The sequence below is a fragment of the Neopsephotus bourkii genome, unplaced genomic scaffold (genome assembly GCF_033783945.1).
Source record: "Neopsephotus bourkii isolate Nb327-2 ecotype Australia unplaced genomic scaffold, CSIRO-AGI_Nbou_v1 NB_1051, whole genome shotgun sequence".
NCBI classification, from domain to species: domain Eukaryota; kingdom Metazoa; phylum Chordata; class Aves; order Psittaciformes; family Psittacidae; genus Neopsephotus; species Neopsephotus bourkii.
The window spans coordinates 317,747-342,952 of NW_026901540.1; the positions used below are offsets into that span (position 1 = coordinate 317,747).

The 25,206-nt window shown below is 38.8% G+C and overlaps 2 protein-coding genes across 2 annotated transcripts in view; one reads left to right on the forward strand and one right to left on the reverse strand.

Moving 5' to 3' along the window:
* The window catches only part of TEK (TEK receptor tyrosine kinase), a 40,814-nt gene extending 38,738 nt beyond the window's left edge, over positions 1-2,076 (forward strand). Inside the window, exons 21-23 of the mRNA XM_061361044.1 lie at positions 162-258; positions 740-839; positions 944-2,076. Of these exons, the coding sequence (XP_061217028.1) occupies positions 162-258; positions 740-839; positions 944-1,018 (272 nt within the window). The 3' untranslated portion in view covers positions 1,019-2,076. The remainder of the gene's footprint in view (positions 1-161; positions 259-739; positions 840-943) is intronic.
* A 5,226-nt stretch (positions 2,077-7,302) lies between these two features.
* On the reverse strand, positions 7,303-24,816 carry LOC133216406 (uncharacterized). Its single transcript, XM_061361050.1, has 12 exons — positions 24,597-24,816; positions 20,267-21,234; positions 15,944-16,034; positions 15,622-15,684; positions 14,991-15,125; positions 14,463-14,576; positions 13,846-13,919; positions 13,470-13,580; positions 13,060-13,175; positions 12,051-12,189; positions 10,481-10,601; positions 7,303-7,621 (listed from the first exon to the last, which is right to left on the reverse strand). Exons 1-12 carry the CDS (start codon positions 24,814-24,816, stop codon positions 7,533-7,535), a joined length of 2,241 nt encoding a protein of 746 aa, XP_061217034.1. The 3' UTR covers positions 7,303-7,532.
* Between the last annotated feature and the right edge of the window lie 390 nt (positions 24,817-25,206).

A 25,206-nucleotide genomic window follows, 5' to 3' on the forward strand; every position in this document is an offset into this window, starting at 1 on the left:
ATCCATTAAGCAGAATGGAAACATAAACAACAAAAATGTAGCTGCAAAATATTTCCTAGGATTGGATGTCAGTCATTTTTGGTTTCATTTCCGCTAAGAAATTAAACTACTTTTAATTAAAACCCCCTTGTGTTCATGACAATTATTAAACTCTCCTTTAGGAGGAACACCGTATTGTGGAATGACATGTGCAGAACTCTACGAAAAACTTCCTCAAGGGTACAGACTGGAAAAGCCTCTCAACTGTGATGATGAAGTGTAAGTAACTGCCTCACCACGGAAAACCCAGCAAAACAGAGTAACACAGGATCTGCTGTAGGAAATACATGATGTCTACAAGAACCTAATAAACCCAACATTTATTTCAGAAAAACAAAAACTGCATTTTTTTTAAAAAACATTTTTAAAGGGGTGCATACATCGAAATAATTACGTAAGTCCTTTTATAACTACCATGCACTATTATTTGCCATGAAAACTTTTCCAAGCTCTCTGCTCCTGACAGATATCCTATTCTTTACATGTCTGTCCAGTCTTTAGCTCAGAGAGCTTTCTGATTATTCCAGAGAAAAAGAAAATTCTATTCAGACAGCAACCAGCTGTGCAAAATACAACTCCAGCTATATATGAACCCATTTTCTTTTGAAAAATGGAATATGCATCATCTTCCATTAAACATGAATTTGTAGCTTTTGTCTACGTATCTAAACTATCAAATGTTGATGTTTGACTTTTAAAGGTATGACTTAATGAGGCAGTGCTGGAGAGAGAAACCATATGAAAGACCATCATTTGCTCAGATACTGGTGTCACTGAACAGGATGTTAGAAGAGAGGAAGGTAAGAAAATACTAGAGAAGACTTAGGCCACGAATAATTTCAATATAGTTTGTGATTCTTGAGGTGACACACATTGCATCACACTCTTTCTATTTCCTTCCCAGACCTATGTGAACACTACCCTATATGAGAAGTTTACTTACGCAGGCATTGATTGCTCCGCTGAAGAAGCTGCTTAATACAGAAGAAATCTTCATTCATCAGTGACATATTGAAAAAAACCCAAAACTCAATCTCCTGGAGCCCAAAATGTGATGTGCTGTGTAGAACTGTGTATAGCTCTAACTGTATATAATACAGTGACACTGTTTTACTACAGATATGTATGTGTATATCACACAGTAACCTCTGCCCCCACAGGCTGCAGGACTGTATATACTGTTCAGAGTAGGAATAGACTGAACACATGAAATATTCCATTTCATATGCAGGGTTTTCTTTTTTTCCTAGTCTGTAGATATAGTGTATACATACATACTGTAATGCATTAGGTATTGCCATCTTAGATATTTTTGATACTTTTGAAGAGCTACTGATAGTGAATGGGGATATTACTGCAGTATTTTGCAGACATTTCATTGTGATTCAAACAAAAATGCCAAGCTCAACGTGACAATGAGAATTGCAAGCAGATGTCAATCCAGTATGCTCATCAAGGATACATAATTATTAAGACTCCTATTTGAATGTAGAAGTGAGCTAGTGGAAATAGTCTGTTGTGAAATTCCATTGACACTTGTAAGATAGAAGGCATGCTGTGTGTGGTTCTTTCATTGTCCAGTTTAACGGTCAGTGTTTGCCTGGATGCAAAATAAGCATATATTTCAAAGTGTTTAGTGCTATCGGGGGCAGCCATACAGCAATTATCATGAAGCATAGAATTGAGAAATATAATACGTATCGTAAAACACTTTTTTACAATTAGCCTGGTTATACATGGGGCTTATTCAATTTGTATTTAATAATTTCACTGCATAATTATAAATTGCTACCTACTACATACAAGCAGGGCTTGCTTACTTTTGCTTATTTTATCAGTTCTGCAGGCTGTATTCTGGCATGGTGTCTTAAAAATCCTGTACTGAAGTGCTCCAAACAATGATATTTGGCCTGCCAGAAAGGTCTTCTAGTCCTTAGGATAGACAAATAGTGTTAGGATTGGCCTGAGTTTCTGGTATCAAGTCAACCATGTGGGATCCTGTAGACATACCCTATTAAAACTTCACTTATCACCTAACCTCATGCTTTGCATATATGTTCCCCCCATAACTCACCCCATAACTCATCAGCTCATAACCGACCACCAGGCCACAGGGACTTTCTGTCTTGGGGGATCAGATCACCTCTCCCAAGACTTGGAGGAAGATGCTAGAGAGAGTAAGAAAAGAAGGCTTCCCCTTCTAATACTCTGTGAATATAAAGTTGGCTACAAGGCAGTGATATAACAGCAGGGATATAATGTTATTATAGAGTAACATTACTGGAATATGCCAGTCTGACTCAAGTAGGAGCACCACAAGACTTATTAAAAGGTGGTAAGTCAACAAACAAGGGTGCTAAGAACACTTTTGTGGTCCTGAGATAAGCAGAACTCGCACTGTAAGAACAGGTGGCAGATGTAAACCAGAATTTTACAAACAGCACACAGATTCACTGGACCAAGAAACAACTCTAAAATGGAAAAGAGAAACAAATTCCACCATATTTTTCAGGAAAGAACTACTCGGCCAGGCGCTTCTGAAGCATGGGCATTGTATTTTGCAGTCCAGCCTGGTTCCTACATGTCGGTGAGGTGAATAGGAACAGACGTCCATGGGTGTTTTCCATGCAGCCTGACAAAGCTAGCTAACAGCTTCTGTTAGAACTGCTCTGCTTTCTGTGCAGAATTTTTCACTTGTCCAAAACAGCTCATTGTCTCACACATTCCTAACAAGCAGACATAATTGACTATTCTGCTACTTGATGTGAATCCTTTCTTCTGTGGCAAACTTCTACCTGGACCAAAATGCCACATAAAGAAAGAATCAGTGTCATTCTTTTACCCAAAAAGTCTTAGTACTGTCTGTATTTTAAGTGCTCAAACAGCACTGTAAATTTAGCTGAAGGGCGTTTAAGTGTTCTTATAAATGTTCATATTTTCATTTAACATTATGGCACACATTAGATTTCTAAACAGCTGAAATGATTTTATTTAAAAAAAAAAACCTGCTATTTTGAAAATATACACAAGAAAACCTGTAACTCAGATACACAGTTTTAGATGTATCTATTCAGTCTATACATCAGAGAACTAAAGGTATTAGAAACATTAGCTGTCAAAGTCTCAGGTAGACTAGTTGCTTCTATACTTGCAATGTGTACTGGGTATCCCAGGTTCAGTAGCTAGATTTTACTGCCTCTTTTCCAGTGCTGGAAAGCCTGATTTATGGCAGTAGGTGGCATACAAAAGTCTTCAGCTTAACCATTAGCAGGTTTTATGTTCTGCCTTTCACAGCACATTACATTAATTCCTAAATCACCTCCTTCCCAAGTGTCTTCTATTTGTTTCTGTGCTGTGAAAAGCATAATGCTACCACTGCCAGCAGTTTTCCATTATTTCATATACCTCATCTATTTACATCTGCTGATATCTATGCATGACTTCAGTTATCATCAGCTATTTCCCATGTTGGCTTTCAGTATTGCGGCATCAGTTTTCCCATATTCTCTCACACACAGTTATTCAGCTCATACTCAGTGCAAGTTTTGGTTTAGGAAAGAAAAGAATCGTTTCAGGCAAGTGGAGCTGGCCACGCTTTGAGGAGCATGTGACACAGAACAACAGGTAACTGCTTATAATCAACTGCTATCTACAGTTTGAAAAGAAATGATCAGTCATGTGATCAGAAAAAATGGAGAGAAAAAGAAGAGAACAGAAAGGCAGAAGAAGAGAAAGGCAGAAGGCCTCAATACTTCCCCCAAGCCTTTTCCCTCACCATCCTAAACTTCCATTTAGCACAAGAGCTCTGATTGTTCAACAGTCTGAGTGCAGACAAAACTTAAACTCCTTAATATGTCTAAATCTCAAGAGCTACAGAAGAACACAACGTGCTTGACAGAAAAGCTAAGAAAGGATCTGAGAACAGACATCACTGGCTAATGTAATGCAGAGTTAACTAGATACCATTGTGAGGGCAGAGGTAACAAAAACTCCAAATAAGCACCTTTACCCTCATTAGAATGGCTGAAAAGTAAGGTATGACTGCCCTTTGTGGTGTCTAAATTCAGACGATCCACTTAACGGCTGCAATCCTCCCACTCTTCAGTAACGGAAAAGTATACACACAACTGGTGTTAAATAATGGGGATATTTAATTCTTACTTCTCTGTGGACAGATTTTGCCTGACACAACTTTAAGGTCAAACACCTATCCACCACCTAAAATATAATGATTAGGCATTTCTGAAAGCAAAATACAAATTGTTAACTATTACATACATCTCGTCAAAACATATAAATACCTGGTGGAAGGAAGGAAGTCAGATGGAAGTAGCCTCTTTTCAACAGCACCCAGTGGCAAGATGAGAAACAGTGAGCATAAACAGAAATCTAAGAAATTCCAGTGATGGTGGTCAAGCAATTGAAGAGGCTTTGCAGAGTCTCCACCTTCAGAGATATTAAAAAACTGACTGGCCACCACAGAGGACTAGACCAGATGATCTCCCCAGATGCCTTCCAATCCCAGTTATACAGTGTTTCTGTGAACTTTGCAAGAAGGGGAAGGAAAATGCAGAACATAAACAGAGACCCAGCTAAAGAGTAGGATCAAGTAAATTATAATGGCATAGCTCAGCCATGATCAAACACAAGTGTTCCCCTTTACTACTAATTCCCTCCCTGTCAGGGTATACTACATTCCCTGCTCCCAGCACACTATTTTGCCTTTCCCCAAGTCACATACTGATCACCCATTCCCATGTGCAAGGCAACTGGTTTGACACAGGGAAATGCTGATTAAAGAAGAGTTGAAACAAAACAAGCCAAATTGTTCCAGTCTGTAATTCAAAGCCCTCAATCAAGTAAGACTAGTGTGACATTTCCTTATAATACTTCAGAGCTCTTTCACATATTCACTTAATAGCACAACATGATAGAGCCAATGGCATTCTCACCATAGGAGCCAATACTTTTAGCAAGTCCCTCTAAACAGTGGAGGTCCAATCAGACCACAACAGTCTCTCACATCTCAAAAATATAAGCTAAATTTCCAGCTCCTGGCAACTAAGTACCATAGAGCCACTAGCTCACCACCACATCCTGCTTGGTGTGATGGAAAGCATAATCAAGGAAAAAAACAAAACAGTAAAACCCATTGGTTGAGATAAGAACAGTTTAATAATTCAAATAAAGTACAATATAATACTAAGGGAAATAACAAGGACAGAAATATGGAACTACAGGAAAAAATAAAGCAAAACAAACCCCCCAAAATAAACAGCAGTGCTGCACAATATAATTGCTCACCGCTTGCCAACTGATACTCAGCCTAACCCAAGCAGTGATCTAGCCCTTCCAGGTGACTCCCCCCAGTTTATATACTGGGCATGATGTGCTGTGGTATGGAATACCTCTTTGGCTAATTTGGATCAGATGTCCTGTCTCTGCTTCCTGCTGGCTTCTTGTGCCCTCCCTCACTGGAAGAGCATGAGATTGGAAAGTCCTTGATCAGGGTAGGTGCTACTGAGCAACAACTATCATCATTGTGTTCTCAAGCTGAAACCAAAACTCAGCGCTGCACCAAAGAAATCTTCCCTGTGAGAGTGGTGAGGCACTGGCACAGGTTGCCCAGAGAAACTCTGCCTGCCTCATCCCTGGAAGTGTTCAAGGTCAGGTTGGATGGGGCTTGGGCAACATGGTCTAGTGGAAGGTTGGGTTGGAATTAGATGAGAGTTAAGGTCCATTCTATGATTCTATCCCAGGCAAAAGTAGAACACTATATCATTGATATATGTAGGCAAGAGAAAAGTATGCTTATATCACCCAGCATCAGAGAGCTGACAGCAATATGACTCAGAGCTAAGTCACTGTTCCAATTATTAACTGCTCTTATATTCACACCAGGTTTCAGTTTTGCTGAAATTTCATTACTTTCAGCATCAAAAGACTGTTTATTTTGAAACAATTGCAAAAAAAATATCTAAAATTATTTTACTTATTGTGCATGGTATTATATGTATTTGGTTTAAATAATTCAATAATTCAGTAACTTCAAGAAGTTACAAAGAAAACAAGTCAGATGTTTCAGGTTCCTTAGAGGGCCTCAGTTTGGTCCCTGCTAACAACTTGCTGGATGACTACCACAGGTTTCCCTGCAGAACAGGTCCTACATAGTAGACCTTTGTATGTTTTCTTAGCTTCACTCAAAGCAAAATAAAGGCAATCATCACTAAAAAGACCTACATTCAAACCTGGGAGGATCATGAGTAAGTAAAGAAAGCAAGTTTGTAAAGAACATGCCAACGCCCCTTCTCAAAGCAGTAGCAGGGCCTGTAGGCAGGACTGTTCTGTTAATACAGGAAGAAGTATTCTAACAGATATTGCCCATCAGTATCTCACAGACCAGGACATGTCCCCAGGTTCTTTAGTGCTCAAGAAGCAGCTACAGTGATTTTTAACCTTCAACACAGATTCTGTCATGCAGTATAATCATTCTTCATGGTACATCTGAGAACTGAGATTTTTACACTACTGAGTTACCCATACACAGTCCTCAGTCAGGACCATTTCTCCCTTACCACTTTCAGCTTTTTTTGGCTAATCAGTGCAAGTATAACTTCAGCTGAGAGCTAGTGTTGCGCAAAAAATGTGGTCCATTCTTACATTTCCTTCACAGAATGATAAGTGGCAACAGACTTTACAAACCTCTCTGAAGGCAGCAGATGCTGACTCCTACCTTATGCAGGAGACAGGTGATTATATCTCAAAGTATAGCCCCGTGAAGGTATTTACTTCTTAAAACTTTCTGGGAGCCTTTGTAAGTCAGCAAAACTTGCTGCTTCTACAGTTGAAAAGCTTCATCTGGGCTTAACTAATTTAAGAGACAAGTTGATTCTGCTCCAGAAGAGGTGACATTTCTACCTTTATACCTTTTTGTGTCTATTAGTGCATTAAACATGACTAAGTTTGTTTTCTCTCTCTCCAAAAACAGGTGGAGAGGTAGAGAGAACCAGGAAGTGAAAGGGGAGAAGGATACAATCTCAGACTTTAATCACACTGCAGAAACTTGTGTTTTATTTCAGAGGCTGAACAAGGTGCAATCAAAAAGTTATATCCACAACTTGAAACAACAGTACTTTCACTTACTGCAAATGATAGTTTTCAGCTACACAGAGTTATGAGGACGATTATAGAATTACTTTTGACAAAAAAAAAAACAAAAAAACCAAACCAAAACAAAACAAAAAAAAAAAACCAACAAAAAAACCCACCTGGTTAACACCAGAATTTACTTTGTGCATCTTGCACGTATTTTCTGCATTTGTGTTTTCTCCTTCCTTCACACCTTAAGCGTCAGAAGTACAGTCAGGTTTTTCCATTAGATTTTAGCCTCTTTACATCAGAAAAGTAATTGGTACTGAAACATTACAGAGCAGCGAGCCAAGCTGAAGTTGACTTTTTTCCACCCACATCTTGTTCCTCCAGAGCCACGATAATCACTGTTTTCTCATTCTATTATCCTCTCTGACCTTCCAAAGGATTAGTTCCATACAAGCCATTGCATTTTCCCTGGAATTATAACCAACTAGAAAAGAATAATAAAAAAAAATATTTTGTGCTATATTATTTCTTTATAGAAGAATGGTAGCTTTGCTTATTAAAGTGAACTACTGTTGAACATACTAAGACAATCCTTCTTATTTGACAGGTTTTGGTGCAACTTCCTGCTACCAGGATTCAAGGTAATAATCACATGCTTCTAGCAATCCAGTATTGTCCAGCAATGTTCAGTTTACCACCACATCCTCCAGCTCCAATATGCAATGGGGCCTAGATTGCCAGCCTAGAGTTACTACTCAGAGTAACCTCCAGTGCCCAACATAACTGCCTTTGGAAAACCAGACTCCCCAAGTCATGTACTTTCAAATCAGAAACTGAAAGAGCAACATATGACAAGCTGATTTTGCAACTAGATGGTAAATTTCTACCTTAAAGACAATCTACTTCTCCTGTTCTACTGAAATCCACCACAAAATCTGAACAGAATAAAGGATTTAAATTATATATGCTTAAAACAACCATTTAATAAAGTTAACAACTTACAAATTTATGCATTTTATGCAATTCCCATAACTTAGTAACCATAATAACCGGAAGTATAAAAGTTTTAATGCATTCTGGCTGGGGAAAAAAAAGTGGTAGTCATCTGAACAAGAAATGCATACAATCCTCTCATTAGTTGGAACTTACTATAGGAATCAGAATACCCTCTCTAAAATCAAAACAATACAAGGAAAGGCTGGCTGCCAGGTTAATGGCAATTAACTACTGAAAGTTCCGAGTGTTCCCTGCTGAAAGCCAAAGCTGTGTGTTGAGATTTCCCTGCAACTTTAGGATAGGTGGAGAACAGACCTACTATATTCAGCCATCGTCTTCATAAGAAAAATTTGACACAGTGTCAAATTTTCACATGGACTAATTTGAATGCATACCTCAATGCCTATACAAACTGATGAAGGCAAATCTAAATCCTGTATGGTTTAGATTTTACTCACCATTTAAAATATAAAAGTTTTAATAAAGGTACTGAAGAGATGAGATAAACAGGTTTGGGATAGCATCTAATTAATCAGAAACCAGAATAGTTGTGGAAGAAATGACAGCATACAGATGCTCCATCCTTGGCAGTATTCAAGGGCAGGTTGCACATAGCCTTGGGCCACACAGTCTAATGTGAGACATCCCTGCCCATGGCAGGGGGGGTGGAATTAGATTATTTTATGGTCTTTTACAACCCTAACTATTCTATGATTCTATAGAGATCAGCATTTTCATTTGAAGGTGGCAAAATCCCCTCCCCATTTTACATTTCTGAACTAGTGGCTGAAAAAGAAAAAGGTATTGCTTCTTTGCACTACAGTACTGAATTACTGCACAGAATCCACATCTATCGATTCCACAACCACTTCAGGCAGGGGAGAAAACCTCAAAATAGTAAGTTAATAATAAATAATAAAAAATAATTCTTAGATGTAGTTGAGGTGTTTCATTCCCCAGCAAAGCAGAGGACTTAAATGCTATCACAAGAGATGACTCAAAAGTACAAGCTTCTAGCTTTCTCTGGTAAAACTGAAATGCCAGTGATTTGAGATAATATTTCACATGCAGAAGCCTAGACTCAGAAACAAAGATTTTCAGACATTTAGACATGTCATTGCAATTCAGGTATCTTCTGCCTTAAAGCAGTGCAGTCAAAGCAAGCTAAATCACCAGGGACCTACTGCTTTCTGACAGCAAAGGGTGTTTCATTCTAATAATCCCTAGTTTGCAAAGAAAGCAAATCCAGACTCAAAATTTATAACGTCTAACACAAAACTAATACAAACTAGCACAAAGCAGCAGCACAAACCAATAAAAACATAGGGAGTGGAAGTCATGATTCAGGACTTTTTAGGTTTGTGGTTTTTTTTCCTAGACATGGCAGCTACATAGCTCTATAGTTTAAGCTTGGATTTTAGCTCAATGGTGATCAACAAAGAACGATTAGATCCAAATTTAAGCAGAAAAGTCTGCCAAAGACAGAATTTTTACTATTTGAGATAGCCATCTTACAGTCTGTAGAAATAACTTTTTACATTCTTAGCCTCACCAGAGAGGTGTGCATCAGCCTGCAGGAGCAAAGTCAGGGGATATAAGCTTTGACAGGCAGATCCAGCTACTCCACTGGGTATAAAATGCCACTGAGTTTTGCTCAGTGTGACCATTTATGTATTCCCTGGGCAGTGGAGGTATGTTAGCAGAATAGAATATTGTTTATTGTCCGGAAGGCTTCACTGATAAAAGCAAATATGAATCTGCCAGTTTATTTGAACAAATTGAGTATCTAAAATCAGATTACAAAATCCTTTAGAATGGCATGATTAACGCAAAATATATTTGTCAAATGCAATGCTTCGTAAGTATTATATGCATGCTGTAGAACATAATTTGAGTTGTCTTTGAGGGCCAGCAAAGAAACTTGCTTTAATTTTACTACTGAAAAATCCCAACTGAAGAGCTCCTCTATCAGTCTGGATAAGCAAGTGCATCCTGACATAGACGTTAGGCTCACCACACTACCTTCAAAATTGTAAGAACGCCCCTCTGCAAGTGAAAGAAACTGGAACACTTTTGTATAACCCTTTGACAAGCCAGCTGTACTGGTGGGAGAATGAGTGAGAGGCTTTATGCTACTCAGTTGCCATCCAGGGTTGAATTACATCACCAGCCATCTTACCGTTCAGATATATCCTCTGCTTCTACTGCACAATTGAACTAAAGGTATTCAAGATAAAGCTTTAAATGACAGCAAGTGTATTATAATCTTTTCAGTTCTCTGGGTAATTCCTGTCTCCTATTTCATGAGGCAATATAGTGATTGCTTAATAAGAAACCAAGCTCTTACCATCATCTTGATGAATTCTCCTGAGGTAATCAGCTGTCAGACTTCTAAGTGTTCTTTTGTGAGGCAAACCTAGAGGATGAGGAAACACTACTGATGTGTCCACCACCACGTCATGAATTAGCTGGAAAAGAGCAGAGGCCACAGTAATGATTACACATCCAGTTACAGTCTTGCACATCCTTTATTTATTAAAGGATAAAATCCCATCTAGTATCTAAAGTACATTCCTTCTCAATAATATGCCCAAATTAACCCTTGAGTCCCAAATACAACATCACCTGTCCTGTGTGCCACTTTCTATTAGAGAATGGCAAACTGCGGAGCAAAAAGCTGTGGAAAAATTATCCTTTGCAGTGATTTCTGTACAATGCATTGACATTTATTCACCAGTTATATATTCACTGTATATATACAGTGAACAGGATTCATTCTGGTTTTAGACAGCCACTGACATGCTGCAAAATCTCATTTGCAAAATCTCATTTGCCTTTAGATGTCAGTAGCAGGGAAGCCTATCAAGGCTAAATTCTAATTCCTTCATTAGTAATATCACAGAATGGTTGAAGTTGGAAGGGACCTCTGGAAGTCATCTTGTCCAAGCCACCTCTCAAGCAGGACTTCCAAGAGCCTGTTGCCCAGCAACATGTCCAGATGGTTTTTGGGTATCTCCAAAAGAGAATACTCCACAACCTCTCAATAACCTGTGTCAGTGCTTGGTCTCCCTCACAGTTAAAAACTGTTTCCTGATGTTCAGAGAGAACCTCCTGTATTTGAGTCTGTGCCTGCTGCCTTAGGCCCTGGCACTGAGCACCACAGGGAAAAACTTGGCTTAGCGTTGTTCACATCCTTAGAATCATAGAATAGTTAGGGTTGGAAAGGACCTTAAGGTCATCTAGTTTCAAACCCCCTGCCATGGGTAGGGACACCTCACACTAAACCATGTCACCCAAGGTTCTGTCCAACCTGGCCTTGAACACTGCCAGGAATAGATCATTTTCTACTTTTTTGGGCAACCTGTTCCAGTGCCTCACCGTAAGAGCCTTCCTGAGCAGATGGCTGTGTTTCTCATGGAATATTGCTGCCTTTGATATTTAATAGCATAATCCACACATTTCTGGTACCTAAGGTAACTACTTGACAGACAGCATAATTGTTTACAGCAGTTCTAAGAGAATACCTTAGTGTTACTTAATTGTCACTGCATTTTATGCATTGGGTGTCATGAGCTCAGCAAGATCAGAAAACATACAAATGTAGGTTTCCGTGAATCCAGAAATAAAGACAATATTATTCAGTAGTGATGTACAGTCCCATAATTAGAAGCACAAAACAGCAGAGTAGGAAGCTGAAATGTGAAGATCGCTATCCCAGTGTATTTTGTATAGACATCTCTTCCTGATATGAAATATTTTTAATACAGCTATCGTTTAGCAATCAAGTACATTTAATTCTTTTTTCATAACCGTTGATCTGCTGAAATGCAACATTCTTTTTATTTTTTAAATTTATTAGAACACAGTAAAAACAAGTAGTCACCTCCTAAAATTGGCTTCAAAACCAGCTATTTTACCTTGAGAGCAAATAAGTCATTTTCCAAGTTGTATCCAATTAAAATTGTATCCACATTGAACAGGTTTAGCAGTACTGCCTGTACAGCCCGAAGAGTTGTTGTGGTATTTTTCAGATCATTCTCCTTTACTCCAGAAAGTCTAAAAAGAGATTAAAAGAGTTTCACTGATAGAAATACCAAGAAATACCTAGAACTACGTTTTCAGTGATCATTTCCCCAGCATCTAAAGTTAACTCTAGCCAGCTTTAAAAAAAAAAAAAAAACAAACTTAAATCACATGGTGTTGAAGTCAATGTAAACCATTTTTTCATTCTCTTCCTTTTTACCTAGGTAATATAAGATAAACTATGGTAGGTGATATTAACTTAGATCTACCACTACAAGTGACTAAGCATGTTTAAGCATGGACCAAAAGACAGGCTCTGAGCAAGCAAATATTTGTGTTGAAATAGGAACACATCACATTGATTCTCCTCCAAATTTCTTTACAGTGAGGCTCAAAACCTGTGTTTCTTCACTGAGCTGTTGCAGGACTTCAGAGAACTAACAGGAATCAAAAAAGGTGTCTTTCAGGTCTCAATGACAAAATCCAGTTGGAAGAACGAGATCTACACTAAATACAGACAAATCTTATTAAGCTGTACAGTCGGATGACCTCAATGCACGGCTTATGACTATATTGCTTTTTTGTGAGACAACACTTACACATGAGACTTACATTTGCTTCTGTCACCTTAAGGAATTGAGCAAGTTCTGGGAGGTTTAGCTTTTTTTTTTTTCTGAATTGAAAAAAAAAGGTCTTTAATATGAAAAGAAAAAAAAAGTGGAACTAGGCAAAGAGAAAAATCATTCTTAATTGAGCTTGTAACAACAAAAGCCTCATTGGTGACTGAAGGTTTTCCACTATGTTTTTAGAAATAGACATTTTAGAGAAGCATGTTTCTTCTTATATAGTTATCTGCCAATTTATTAAATCTAATCCTGAAGTATTATAGGGTAAGTAGCATACCTTATATCGTAGTCCACAACTTTACCATCTGGTTTAACAAATACATCATACACAACCTGTAGTTTAGGATCAACCACTGTGACTCTAGTTACTTCCAAGCCACGGGTTGTGTAACACTAAAGAAAAAAGTACATTTAATGAGCATTTACACAGCAATGCTTCCTTACATTATGTAAGTTGTTCATAAAGCACAACAAGCAACCAAGTCAACAGATCCAAATAATTTTGCCCACTGAATACTAAACATTGAAGGTCAGTCTTGTAGGATGACTACTCACACTGAAAGATCTAGTCAGATTTCTGCAGACCTAAGAGACTTCAGTGTCAAACTACTACAACTAGGAAATTGCTTCATAAAAGAACAATATAATTTTCTATTAGCTGAACCAAAGTTTTTAGGTTGCACATACCATCTCACAGTTCAGAGCATATACATCATGGGTTCCATCAAGAGGTGGTGATTTTACTAATGTCTTCATGAAGCCTTCCAATTTCTCCCTTCTCCCATCATGAACATGAAGCTGCAATGGTTCCATTGGTATTTAAATGCAAGTTTGCTAGATATATGTTACACAAATTGCAAGAAAATTTGTTTCTCTAAGAGACTCAGGAGCATATATATAATACTTCTTGTAAGCATTTGTCACATAATTTAGTGAACACTAATAAGTAAACCTTAAAGGCTTGTATCAAGTCATTAACACTGAGCCATACCTTTCTATAAAATCAAAAGAACAGACAGTGAGACACTGCTTTATACAAATCTTCTTAGAACATTTTTCCTACCTTTGCAATCTGACATCCAGGAGACCCAACTACTCTCTCACAACAGCTGTAATATTTTTCCACACCACCAGGTACTGACAAAAAGGAAAGTTGGTAGTTGAGCAGTAGTAGCAGCAACCAGCAATGGCAAAACCAAATCAGTAACCTCACTTGGTTTCTCAAATTTCCTTTCCATTTTCTCCTGAAACAGCACTGTGGAAAACAGCAAGTGCCACCTGTGCCAGGATGACAAACTCTACATTGTTCCCTCCCAAGATAAGGTTTTCGTAAAAAAGAAATACCAATAAATAGGAAAGAGAAAGTTGCACTATGTTCTAGAAGGTTCTCTGTGAGGGGCATATTTAAGATAGATTCTGAGCATTTAAGATGTCTCTTAGAAAACTTGACAAGGCTCTCTTAGAAGTCAATGCAAAGCCACCTTTTTCCCACACAGTTTTATTCATATCAGCTTTCCTAGTTAGGGCATATAGCTAGACACATTCTCAGAAGAACAACAGAATGTATTTCAGCTGAACCTTGTAGGGGAAAAGTTTCCTACTTTGATTTTGTTCAGCTTTGGCATGAGAGGTCATAACATTTAACAGCTTCCATAAAGACTGAATGCCAAGGTCACCTACCTCTTTGTTTCAATACTTCACCAGAATGATAGTTGCATTCCTCTTTACGTCGATGTGTTCCCGAAGAAGTAACAGCGTATGTTTCACCACACCTACAGCAGACCCTTTTGAAAGCTAAAAACACCCCAACAAACAATAAACCGATAAGCAGAGTGTATTTCCTAGGTGGCTTGCCATGAAGTTAAAAAATGCTGAATTGAAGTATAAAAGAAGTTTAATGCAAGCGAGAAAACAAAATATCAGTATACAAGAAGCCCCTCAGGATTAGCCATGTATCAAGATAAATTTCCTCTATAGCACAACAAGAAATTAAAATTTACCTAACAACTTTAATTACTATGTTGGAACAAAAATGTAAAAAGACATGTGAAGACTCATTGTTTAGCTTTGAAAATTTGTCAATTCACATGCAGTCTAAGCATTAAATATGGAACACTGGCATAATGTATAATTTTATATCCATGTATTTTACTGTCCTCTGAACAACTGACTGAAATTCAGTTTCGTTGCAGCCTACTAGGCACTTACCATTACATTCAGCATTCTTTACACCAGTAAGAATAGCACTACCATTTTTTCCAGGATGTTGTCGAGGGAAGTTATTTTCATTCAACTGTTCCTTAGTCAGAAGATACTTTTTTAAGAGTTCATATAGAGCACTACCTGTGAATGCTAAAAAAAAAAAACAACAAAAACCAAAACCAAAATCCAAAACATAAACAAACCTAAAGCTTAAGCAATATTAAAACAACTGTAAGTAGCACTTAAAAACACTAGTACTTCCAAAATAAACAAAAGAATATTACAAGTTGTCCACTACAGTTTACATACAAAATGCATATGCTTGTATCTCAGAGCAATTAGAGGTGATTAGAGGTGAAGCATTATTCAAAATAGACACTATATAGGCATGATGATTCACTAGCTATCCCAGAAAGGCTAGATATGCAGTACTAAGAAACATTGTCTTCCCAAAAAAAAGTTCCAACATTTTCCCCTTATGAAAGAGTTTTCAGTTGTGAACAGGGAATTGTGTACAAAATCCTTGCAGTGGCAAATAGATAAAGGTTGACCAAAACGAGAGCAACGTTTTCATGCTGAAATAAGCCCATTTATAGGCAGCAGTGGAGAACTGACATCTTACTTCCCCTTTCTTTACCTTTTTCTTCCTCTGAGTGTAGGGATCCAGTGTCACTCGAAGATCTGCTGTTATTAGGTTGCCCTGAAGGCAGGAAAACATGTCTTTAGCATTTCCTCTCAATTTCAGATTTCCTGTTAATATCCTAAGCAGATATTTATAAATCAAGCCACCAATTTATTTCAGTGATATATTTCTATAAAAGGATTTAAACATACCGAAATATCTTTAGCAAAGTTCAACTAAATAATGATTTTCAGACATTTTTCTGCTGTTCTAATTTCTACACTTAGAAACCATTAAAAAAAATAATAATCTTAATTGAAAGCAAAACTACCAAGACCTCTTAGCTTTTTGAGAGTCTTCACAGCAAGATTCAGGTACATCTTTTTATTACCAATGCGATCATAAATAGATTGTTCTTCTATTAGGGCCTGCATAAAAAATAAAAAAAAAAAATAAAAAAAGACATTTAGTAAGCACTCTATGTTCTACAAAAAGCACTGCCATTTAGAATCTAAGACTGCAAACCTAGAGATAGTTACACATGCAAGTAATGTCCTAAATCTGAAGTGCAAGAGGAGACAAAAAGTCAGATGGATTTAAAGTCCTGCTCAGAGAGGGAGACATTATGGTGAAAGGCACGGTTACCAAAGAGGATCTACAGAGTATTTTACAAACCCACCTGAATATTAGAGCTTTGTTTGATGTAGCAAAGATGCTGAGTGCTATCACTGCATATATCAGAAGTATTTTAACTAGGAGTGCAAAAGAAAGTCTTAAATCTATATAATTCAATTATGAGACCATTATTGGAATCTAATTAATTTATCACAGGGATTGAGGAGGTGAACGTTTTGGTCTATAAATACCTTCACAGCAAAAGGGGGGGAAAAAAAAAAAAAGAAAAGATCTGATTGCAGAATTCTGTCTAGCAGATGTAAACCATGTATGATCCATTGGGTGAAAGCTAAAGCTACCAAGATTCAGGTTAGAAAGAAAACCCACATTTTTTTCACAGCCAGGATAATGAACTATTGCAACAAGTTTTCTGGGCACATGGCAGTTAAGAAGATGAATTCAGCACCTATGAAGCAAAGATCTGTTGGGGAAAAATCAGTGCTTCAAGTCAGAATTTAAACCTAATCCCTGGGAGGATTTGAGCACTCTTAGGGTAACCACTCCTACTGGTAAACATTCCTTGGCTAAAGACAGCTTTTTCTGATCCTGCATCAAAGGAGGCATTATTTTTAGGTCAACAAAGGTCTCCTTAATTTTCTTTCTGTAAATTTGTAAGGAACAGAAATGAGAGGAAGGTCCAGCACCTTTTAGCGAGGAAGAAGCATGCTCAAAATAAGGAGTACATGCATTAATCTTCTGGGGAAGAAAATATCTTCTTCCTTCCTTTTATTTTACTGCTAACACAGCCTGCGTAGTTAACGAAAAGTGCAGCTTATTTCAGGCATAAACAGTGCCTTCTAACAATCACTACAGCATGTACAATTCACAAGTTACAAGCCCTGAGCAAAGGAAGGGAAAGGTGAAAATAGTTGAACCTGGGAATTATCACAGGAGGAAATTCTTCACTATGAGGGTGAGGGTGGTGAGGCACTGGCACAGGTTGCCTAAAGAAGCTGTGGCTGCCCCATCCCTGGGAGTGTTCAAGGCCAGGCTGGATGGGGCTTTGAGCATACTGGTCTAGTGAAGGTGTCCCTGCCCGCGGCAGAGGTGTTGGAACTAGGTGGTCTTCAGGGGCCCTTCCAACCCAAACCATTCTATGGCTCTATGAAGTTAGAGGGAAGGTAAAAGGAACATTACTTGATGAAAATGAAAATCAGGCATACCAAGATGTGCTACATAATACAGAGAACACGGTAACAGCAGAGTAGTATCATGTGATGTTTTCCAAGCTTCCATTCAAAGTGTAATCAAAAACACCCACAGAGTTTTATCAGCACACCTCCATAAATTCTTTTGACTTCCAGCTTGCAAGAAATTTAGATCACCTAAATGTTAAGCTTGGGATATTTGTGCTTGTCAGACAATATCTGCTGGCAGTTCTTGGTGTGGTGTAAACAGAAAAGACAAGATCAAAGCCTCAAAATGGTTCACATGTTTTCCTTCTGTTCTGAATAAATTTAAAAGCCATTATTACATCCCAGGAAGCTTTCAGTATTTACAAGATTTTTATTTTGCAGAAGCAAAAGAAAAGTTTTTCTTTTTTAGTACTAAAATGACATGTCTTATTAGAAGCTATTAACAGTGGTGAAGACAAATACTTTTGCTTAGAGGAAAGTGATTGATAACAGTGGCAAGTGTAAAATTGAGTACATTTTAACTTCTGCTTACTGAAATATTTTACTTTAAAACAATTAACCAAATAAAAAGAATGTCACCAACACATTGTGCAAGATAAAACTGTTGACTTAATTCAATTGAAGATTTGTAAAGAAAGAACTATAAACCATAACAAACCTTGTTATTAGCCTCATTCACTGTGCTACATGTTTTGACACATTCTGTAAGAAAGCAAGTGAAATATCGCTGTCTTGTCTCTTGTGGTACTTTGCATCCCGATTCTGGAATGGAAGGCCTTTCCCACTTAAAAACCTCAAAAAACCAAACCAAAACAAAATCTTATGGTACTGTGGTCAATATGTACCAAATACCCCCAAAAAGTAAGATTAAATCAGCCATTTTTTTTTTGTCCACCCTCAGAGGAAAAACCGTAAGTAAAAATCAAACACTGCTGAATAGCTATTCAGAAAACAGCAGTTTCACAATACAGGGAGCCAAGAACTACCATCAGAAATAATAGCTGTAGAGATTTTCCCTACTTGAACGAAACAAATCAGTCTTCTCCTCAAGGTTATGGCGGATATTAAAACTATTTAATTTCTTTTTTTCCTTAGAGAAATTTCAGTTGTTTAGCAAGGACTAGCAGTTCAGTTATAATTTAAGTCACGCTCTCCATCTGGCCTTTATATCAGACAGTACTTCACTCAGAGCATAAACTAAAGATCCAATAAACCAGACTGGGAAATAAAAAATAAATTTTTAGGAATCTGTAGCCTTTGTTAAATAATGCAATGTAGAGTCTTTCCACATCACATTTTGCTTATTTTCAAATAACACAGAATTCATCACAGAAAATCATCACACTTGACAATCTGCCTTACATTAGGTTAACTATAGTACTGTCACACCCAGAAAAGTCCAAAAAGTTACAAAAATGCATTGTGTATCAAATATGGTAATTTGAGTCATATGTCTATATCACATTTATTTGCTAAGAAAGATCCTTTAAGAGCAGCATTTAAATGTGTGCTACCACCAAGGAGAAGGAGAGTTTTGCATACAGGGGACAAATGCAGCATCACTGCCACAAATTAGCCTCACTGTTATTGGGGCATGCAGTATTCTATTTAGGAAACCAGGTACATACTGGAGAGCAGAAGCTTGCTTGCTGAATTACTCCATTATGATGCTGCTGCCAAGGAGATGACGTTTCATTTTTGCTGGGTACCTATTATGCTCATACAAAAAAGCAGAGTTAATATTCAGGTAGTTCCAAATCACAGAAAGATGGTGTTAAAGTTAACACACTACTTCTTAAAATGGAATTTTGCTATTAGATTCAGCATTCTGTTCCTGAAAGGAAAACGCTAAACTGAAACTGCTTAGGGGTAGTGGAGGTAGGCTTAAAGAATTATGCCCTCTATCGACATTGCCACCTAAAGCACTGTAAAAACAGAAAAAGTGAAGGCGACCCATAAGTGCTGTATCTGAAATTTCATGGTAGATACTTCCACTCCAAACTGACTTTTTAGCTCCCATAAGTGTTAGCTGCTCTTGTCAGCAGCTTGTTTTACCTGCATCTGGAACTAGCGCCAAGTACTACTTGGTACAGTTTTTAACAGAAGAGTTGATGAGGCATTTGCTCTACTTCCAGAACATTTTTTCAATTAGGTTACAAAGCTCTGCCAACCTCAAGTTGAACACATTTTATGCTGATACTCAGTTTATTACAAGATTATAACTCACATCAAATTTTGCGATGTGTGCAATTCTTCTCTTTTGCCCAGGAGCATTTACTTTGGTTTCTAACAAATTGAGATCTACATTTCTTCCATGAGCCTATTAAAAAGAAGAATAGACTATTTAGACCAAATCTTATGAAGCTCTAAACTTCAGCAATATTCTCACGACCCATTCACTCCGATGTTTCAGGATATACAGTCAAAAACTCACCAGGAAAAATTACAATTCCATCAACATTAGACAGTTATTTTACATTCAGAACACAATACTTTGAACCTGAGGCAGTGGTACTCAATGTAGCTATATTTGTTAATAAGAATGGGAGACTAGTGAATACTCAACTGCCTCTAAAGCTTTGCTTATTGCAGTAAAAGTAATAGAAACCCATATAGCAGGGAACTATTCAGAGCAATTTTCTACTTCAGGAAGCAGAGATCACCCATTGTTAAACTAGAGAATCATTAAGTGTTCCTTTTGATTCTGTCTGCTGGTCATGAAGCTTCAAATATTTAACCCTTACTAACACACATTTTTGGAAAGAGTACTTGTACTTGACTAGGTATCACATCCTGCCCTAATATGCCCAGAAAAGAAAACCCCAACCACTGACAGTGAAACAAAATACCTGCTTATCATGGTTCTTCTTTTGTGCTTCTCTTTCAAACTCATCAAAAATTCTCCGACACTCCTCTAAAGGATCATCTGGTTCAGAGAGCCCTGTGTCCTCCCCACTGGCTTCTGCTTCCTCAGTGGATGAACCCAGACCATTTTCTTTCTTATTTAAGTAATAAGTTGAATACGGGTATGTATCTTTTGCACTATCATTACTCCCACTTTCTTCCATACTCTGTCCTTTCTCTGTATTTATAATTTCCTTATAAGGTCTTCCAATTGCAGTTCCATCTTTCAATGAGTGACCAGTACACAAGGGAGACTCTGTTACTCTTCTTCTCTTCACACAGGCTTCATTAGTAGTACTCTCCTGAAATGCTTTGACCAATGTATTAGGTTTTGCATTTCCTTGCTTCAGAGTTCCCTTCTCCATGCCTGCCTCAGTAGAATCAGCCGAAGACATATATTTGTCCTCACTGTAAGTAAGGGCCACTCTTTCCCCCAAACCCTTCAATATACCAGTGTTTACATCAGGCAAACAAATCTCACTTGCTTTTGGAGAAACATTGCCTAGTTTTACACGCTTATTTAAACGTTTGTTGTTTTTCTGCGAAGTAATTTCCTCAGATTTTTCTTCTCTACTCTCAAGAATGTCTGCTGTAGCATCATCATGTAATTTTCCTGCACACATTACAGCAGCCAGTTCTTTGCCCCTGTTAGCATTTCTATAGTTCCTTCTTACTCTTGGCTTTTTGTTAGGAAATTCGGGTGGCAGATCAATGAAAAGTCTACCTTCATCATCAGAGTCTGAAAGTTCAGTTTCAGGTTTCACTGGGAAAGAGTTTCTTGGCATCTTTGTGATTGCATACCCACTCTTAAGTGGAGGCATCTTTGAGTTTCCACCCCAACTTCCACATGGTGAAATGGTTGGGTTAAACTGACGTTTAGCATTTTCATCCTCATTTGTTTCAGAAGAGAGACCTGCAAAATAATTTTTAAGAAGATCATATTAAATAACAGTTGCTGGACAACTATAATCAACAAAGTCTTTCTAATTAAAAGCCAACAACCATCATTTGTATATATGGAAATTGAAAACACGTGACATGCATGTGCTAAAGTGCACTACAATTGTTTCCTCAGGAAGAAGTGTCTTTCTGTAAGATAATTTTCAAGAGTTAAATTGTTTCTAATCATTTAATCAGAAATCCTGTACTGTGAGAACTCCTTCTGTTCCTTGACTTGATTCTTGACTGAACCAATGGCTAATTTAATCTTTTTGCGGTTTTTTTTAATCACCTACCTCTCTCTGAGGAAAGACATAGCTATGACCTTAAATTAAGTCATCCTAAACAGCAATCTACAGATTTCAGCTGAGGGAAAAAGAAAGAATCAATTTTATTGATCATGCACAAGATTACAAATCTCATTGTCCCAAATACCCAGTAACATTTCAAGCCAGCCATATTCACAATTTTGCAAAAACTTCAAGCAGCCTCAGAAATTGAATTTCCAACTGCAGATTTAAGTGACTAAATGTTATCATTTTAGCTTTTATAGGCTGTGGACTGCATAACAAAACTCAGCCTGATACTTCCTCAATGCATTACATCCTCAAACAGATATTCTGACAAATCACAAAATGCAGTGGTTATTGCCCTCCCAGAATTTTATTACTTGTTTAGAGACCCTGTCATCCATGAGATCTGTTAGCATCCATCGTGTATTGTAACAAAAAAGCTATTTACATTGTCATTTAAAAACACATCACCATTTGATTTCAACAGTGATTGTATCAGTAATTACAAAACGTTTCAGGGAAATACTAGAAAGTCACATTTTGTTAGTGAATGGGATCCTTTGAAGGTTGCTCAAAATAAGTAGATTTGACATTAACACAATAACAATAAACTAACACAGGGCAGTACCACAAAGCCTCACTACCCTGTTACTGTGGGTTAACACTGCCTGGCAGCTGCAGCCCATCAGCTGATCTTACTTAGCCCAGTGGGATGCCAGAGAGAATCAGAAGGGTAAAGTGAGAAAACTTGTGGGGTGGTATCAAGACAGTTTACTAGATAAAGCAAAGCTGTGCACACAAGCAAAGCAAAGTGAGGAATTAATGCACTAGTTCACATTGGCTGGGAACAACACCCATTCAAGATGTTTAGCCAGTTCCAGGAAAGCAGGGCTCCATTGTACCTAACTATTACTTCAAATGTCTCTTCTTCCTCTTTCTTTCCCCAGGTATTACTGCCATACACAGCATCATATAGTTTGGACTATCCCTTTGGTTAGCCTGAATCAGCTTTCCTGGATGTGTCCCTTACTAGCTTCTCATCCACCTCTGGCATACTTGCTGGAAAGGCACCACAAGGAACAGAGATCCTGAGGCTGTGCAAACACTCTTCAGCAATAACAAACATGGGTGTGTTGTGAACACTGTTTGGGGCAGAAACCCAAACCTTAGCACCATACAGAGCTGCAAAGAAAACTCACTCCATCCCAGACAAAACCAGTACATCTGACTACCTCAAAGAAATACTATGAGCCACTATGGTCTTATCAGAATTGTTATTGCCAGAGAAATGTATCTCAGAAAAGTAATGCTTCCACACCTTTTATACAGGTGAGGTGCTATTCAGACTATGCAGTAAGCCATGCTGTAGGATTTTTCTTTGACTAACTAGAGCCTGAGTGAACCTTTGGGGCTCACGCTTGCAAGAAATTGCAGAATAAAGAAGAAACTGCATTTAATGACAGATGCTGGTCACTTGAAAGTAAACACCTATGGACAGCCTTCAACGAGTCCCATCATGCAGCACAGCTACCTGCAAAATCAGCAAGTGGAAGTCACGAAGGGAATGACCCCACACTGGTGGTGGTTTTCTTTCTTTTTCTTCCTGACTGTCACAAATATTAGTAACCATCAAATTACCCCAGTACATTTTCCCAAGCTGCAGTTCTTATGCTCAAGTGATACCCGCATAGACTCCACAACTTGTTAAAGTTGTAACATAGGTATGCTTTATTCAGCTCTGAGGCACATGGGGGATCGCTCCTCCAAAGGCATGCGTACCTCAGCCTTTTTATCCTTCATATTTATACTCTAAACTACCACATATTCATGAGGTTACACAACACACCTATACATACTCATGACCTATCCCCACTTCATATTATAATGAGGTAAAAGGTCCTTGCTTGCGTAGGGTCTCCTGGTGGTCATAGGCAAGGACCTCAATATGAAGCGAGCGAGTCTTCCCTGAACTTTTCATCTCTAGTCACTGCACATGTTCACTGGTGATTTAGTCACTGTCCAAACCACAAAGTTGATTTCAGTTGGTTTAGGGGTCCAGAGAACAGGAGTTCCTGTTCCTTCCTCCTATCAATAGCCTTGGTCCTCCCACCCTGTTCCGGCAAGCACGATTAAGTGTTGAGCATGTATTTGTTGAGTTAGCTAGAGGCTTAACCCTAACCCCCCTGTACATCGGTTAACCCCTTGCATCACAAGGGCAGAACTCTTTGAGAAAGAATATACCATCACATTACCATTTACAGTGAACTGTGAAAACCAATTTCCTGTGTTGTGGAAATTAAGTTCCTGCTTCATTGAAAAAGTGAATACAGAAAGAGGGAATCTGTACTATGAGGTTTTGGCATTCCTGAGCTCTGAAGGCAGAAAATCAGTAGCATCTGCTTAAAAGCCATATTAAGAGACACTTTGATTCTTTGGACTACATACTTAGCTAGTAGCCATGAATGTAACCCACAGCAAACCATATGAATGAGACCAGCCCAGTTCAAAGTAATCAGAAAGCAACTACTTACCAAGTAGCTGCTGGTAGCTGATTACAAAGTAATCAGAAAGCAAAATCAGGTTGTTTTTTCCATTAGCATAGGTTGCTAGTATTTTAGTATTGCAAAATTTTGTGGTTTCCCTTTTAAAGTCATTTTAGTACTCAGCCCTTGCATCTCATGCCCATTTGGCTTTCTTGCCAACAGTCTGAAAAGTGTTCCTGCTGATGAGACTTAGCTTACTGTCCTGTGAAAAAGCTTGGTCCTAAGAGGAACATCACAACCATCAAGAAAGCTGGCTACAAATGTTATTACTCATCATGCTTAAGAAGAAGGCGGAGCACAATGGGAGAGGCATCCTAGTGTTCACACTGCTGTTGGTCAAGCTGGGGGGATTAATTAATTACTTTTCACAGTCTCCTAAGAGCAAGACCGTGAAGACCTTCTACCATGTCATTCCACTCTTCAGCTCTTACGGCACTGCAGTGCCCTATTTCACCATTCCAAAGGGCAGGAAGGAAGCCAGGCGCACACCTCGCCACTACCTGGAAAGCAGCATCCCCTCAGAACGGATGGATCCCGGCTCCCTTTGGCGAGGCACGCCTGGCCGTCCTCACCCTGCGGGCAGGCGGAAGCTGGCTGCTGCGCGGCGCGGGGCAGCTTGCTGTGCCGGGAGGGCCTGCGGCGGTAGTGGCTGCGAGGCTCCTGGGGCCGGCCGCCCCTGAAGGAGCGGCGCGGGACGCCGAAGCAGCCGACGGGCCACATCCCGCGCCTCGGGCACACGGCGAGCAACGGGGCAGCGCGGGAAGAGTCGAGGAGATCGCCCCTGCCGCCCACCTCCTACTTCAACGCTGCGCGCGGGACCAGCAGTCCAATGGGAGCGGGGCGCGGCAGCTGAAGGGGCGGGGCTGCGGCCCCGAGCCCCGCCCCCTGCCCGTATTGGCAGGGGGATGTGGGGGTGTGGCTGCTGTCTGGCCGAGCAGGAAGGAACGAGGGCGGGAAAGGAAAAAGGAAAAGCGAAAAAGACAAGGAAAAGCAAAGGGAAAGAGAAAGGAAAAAGAAAGGGAAAGGGAGTGCAGCGAAGGAAAGGGCTGACCAGGACAGGGGCAGGGATAAGGATGGGGTGTCACTGTCGCCCCGTCTAAAGGAACAGGG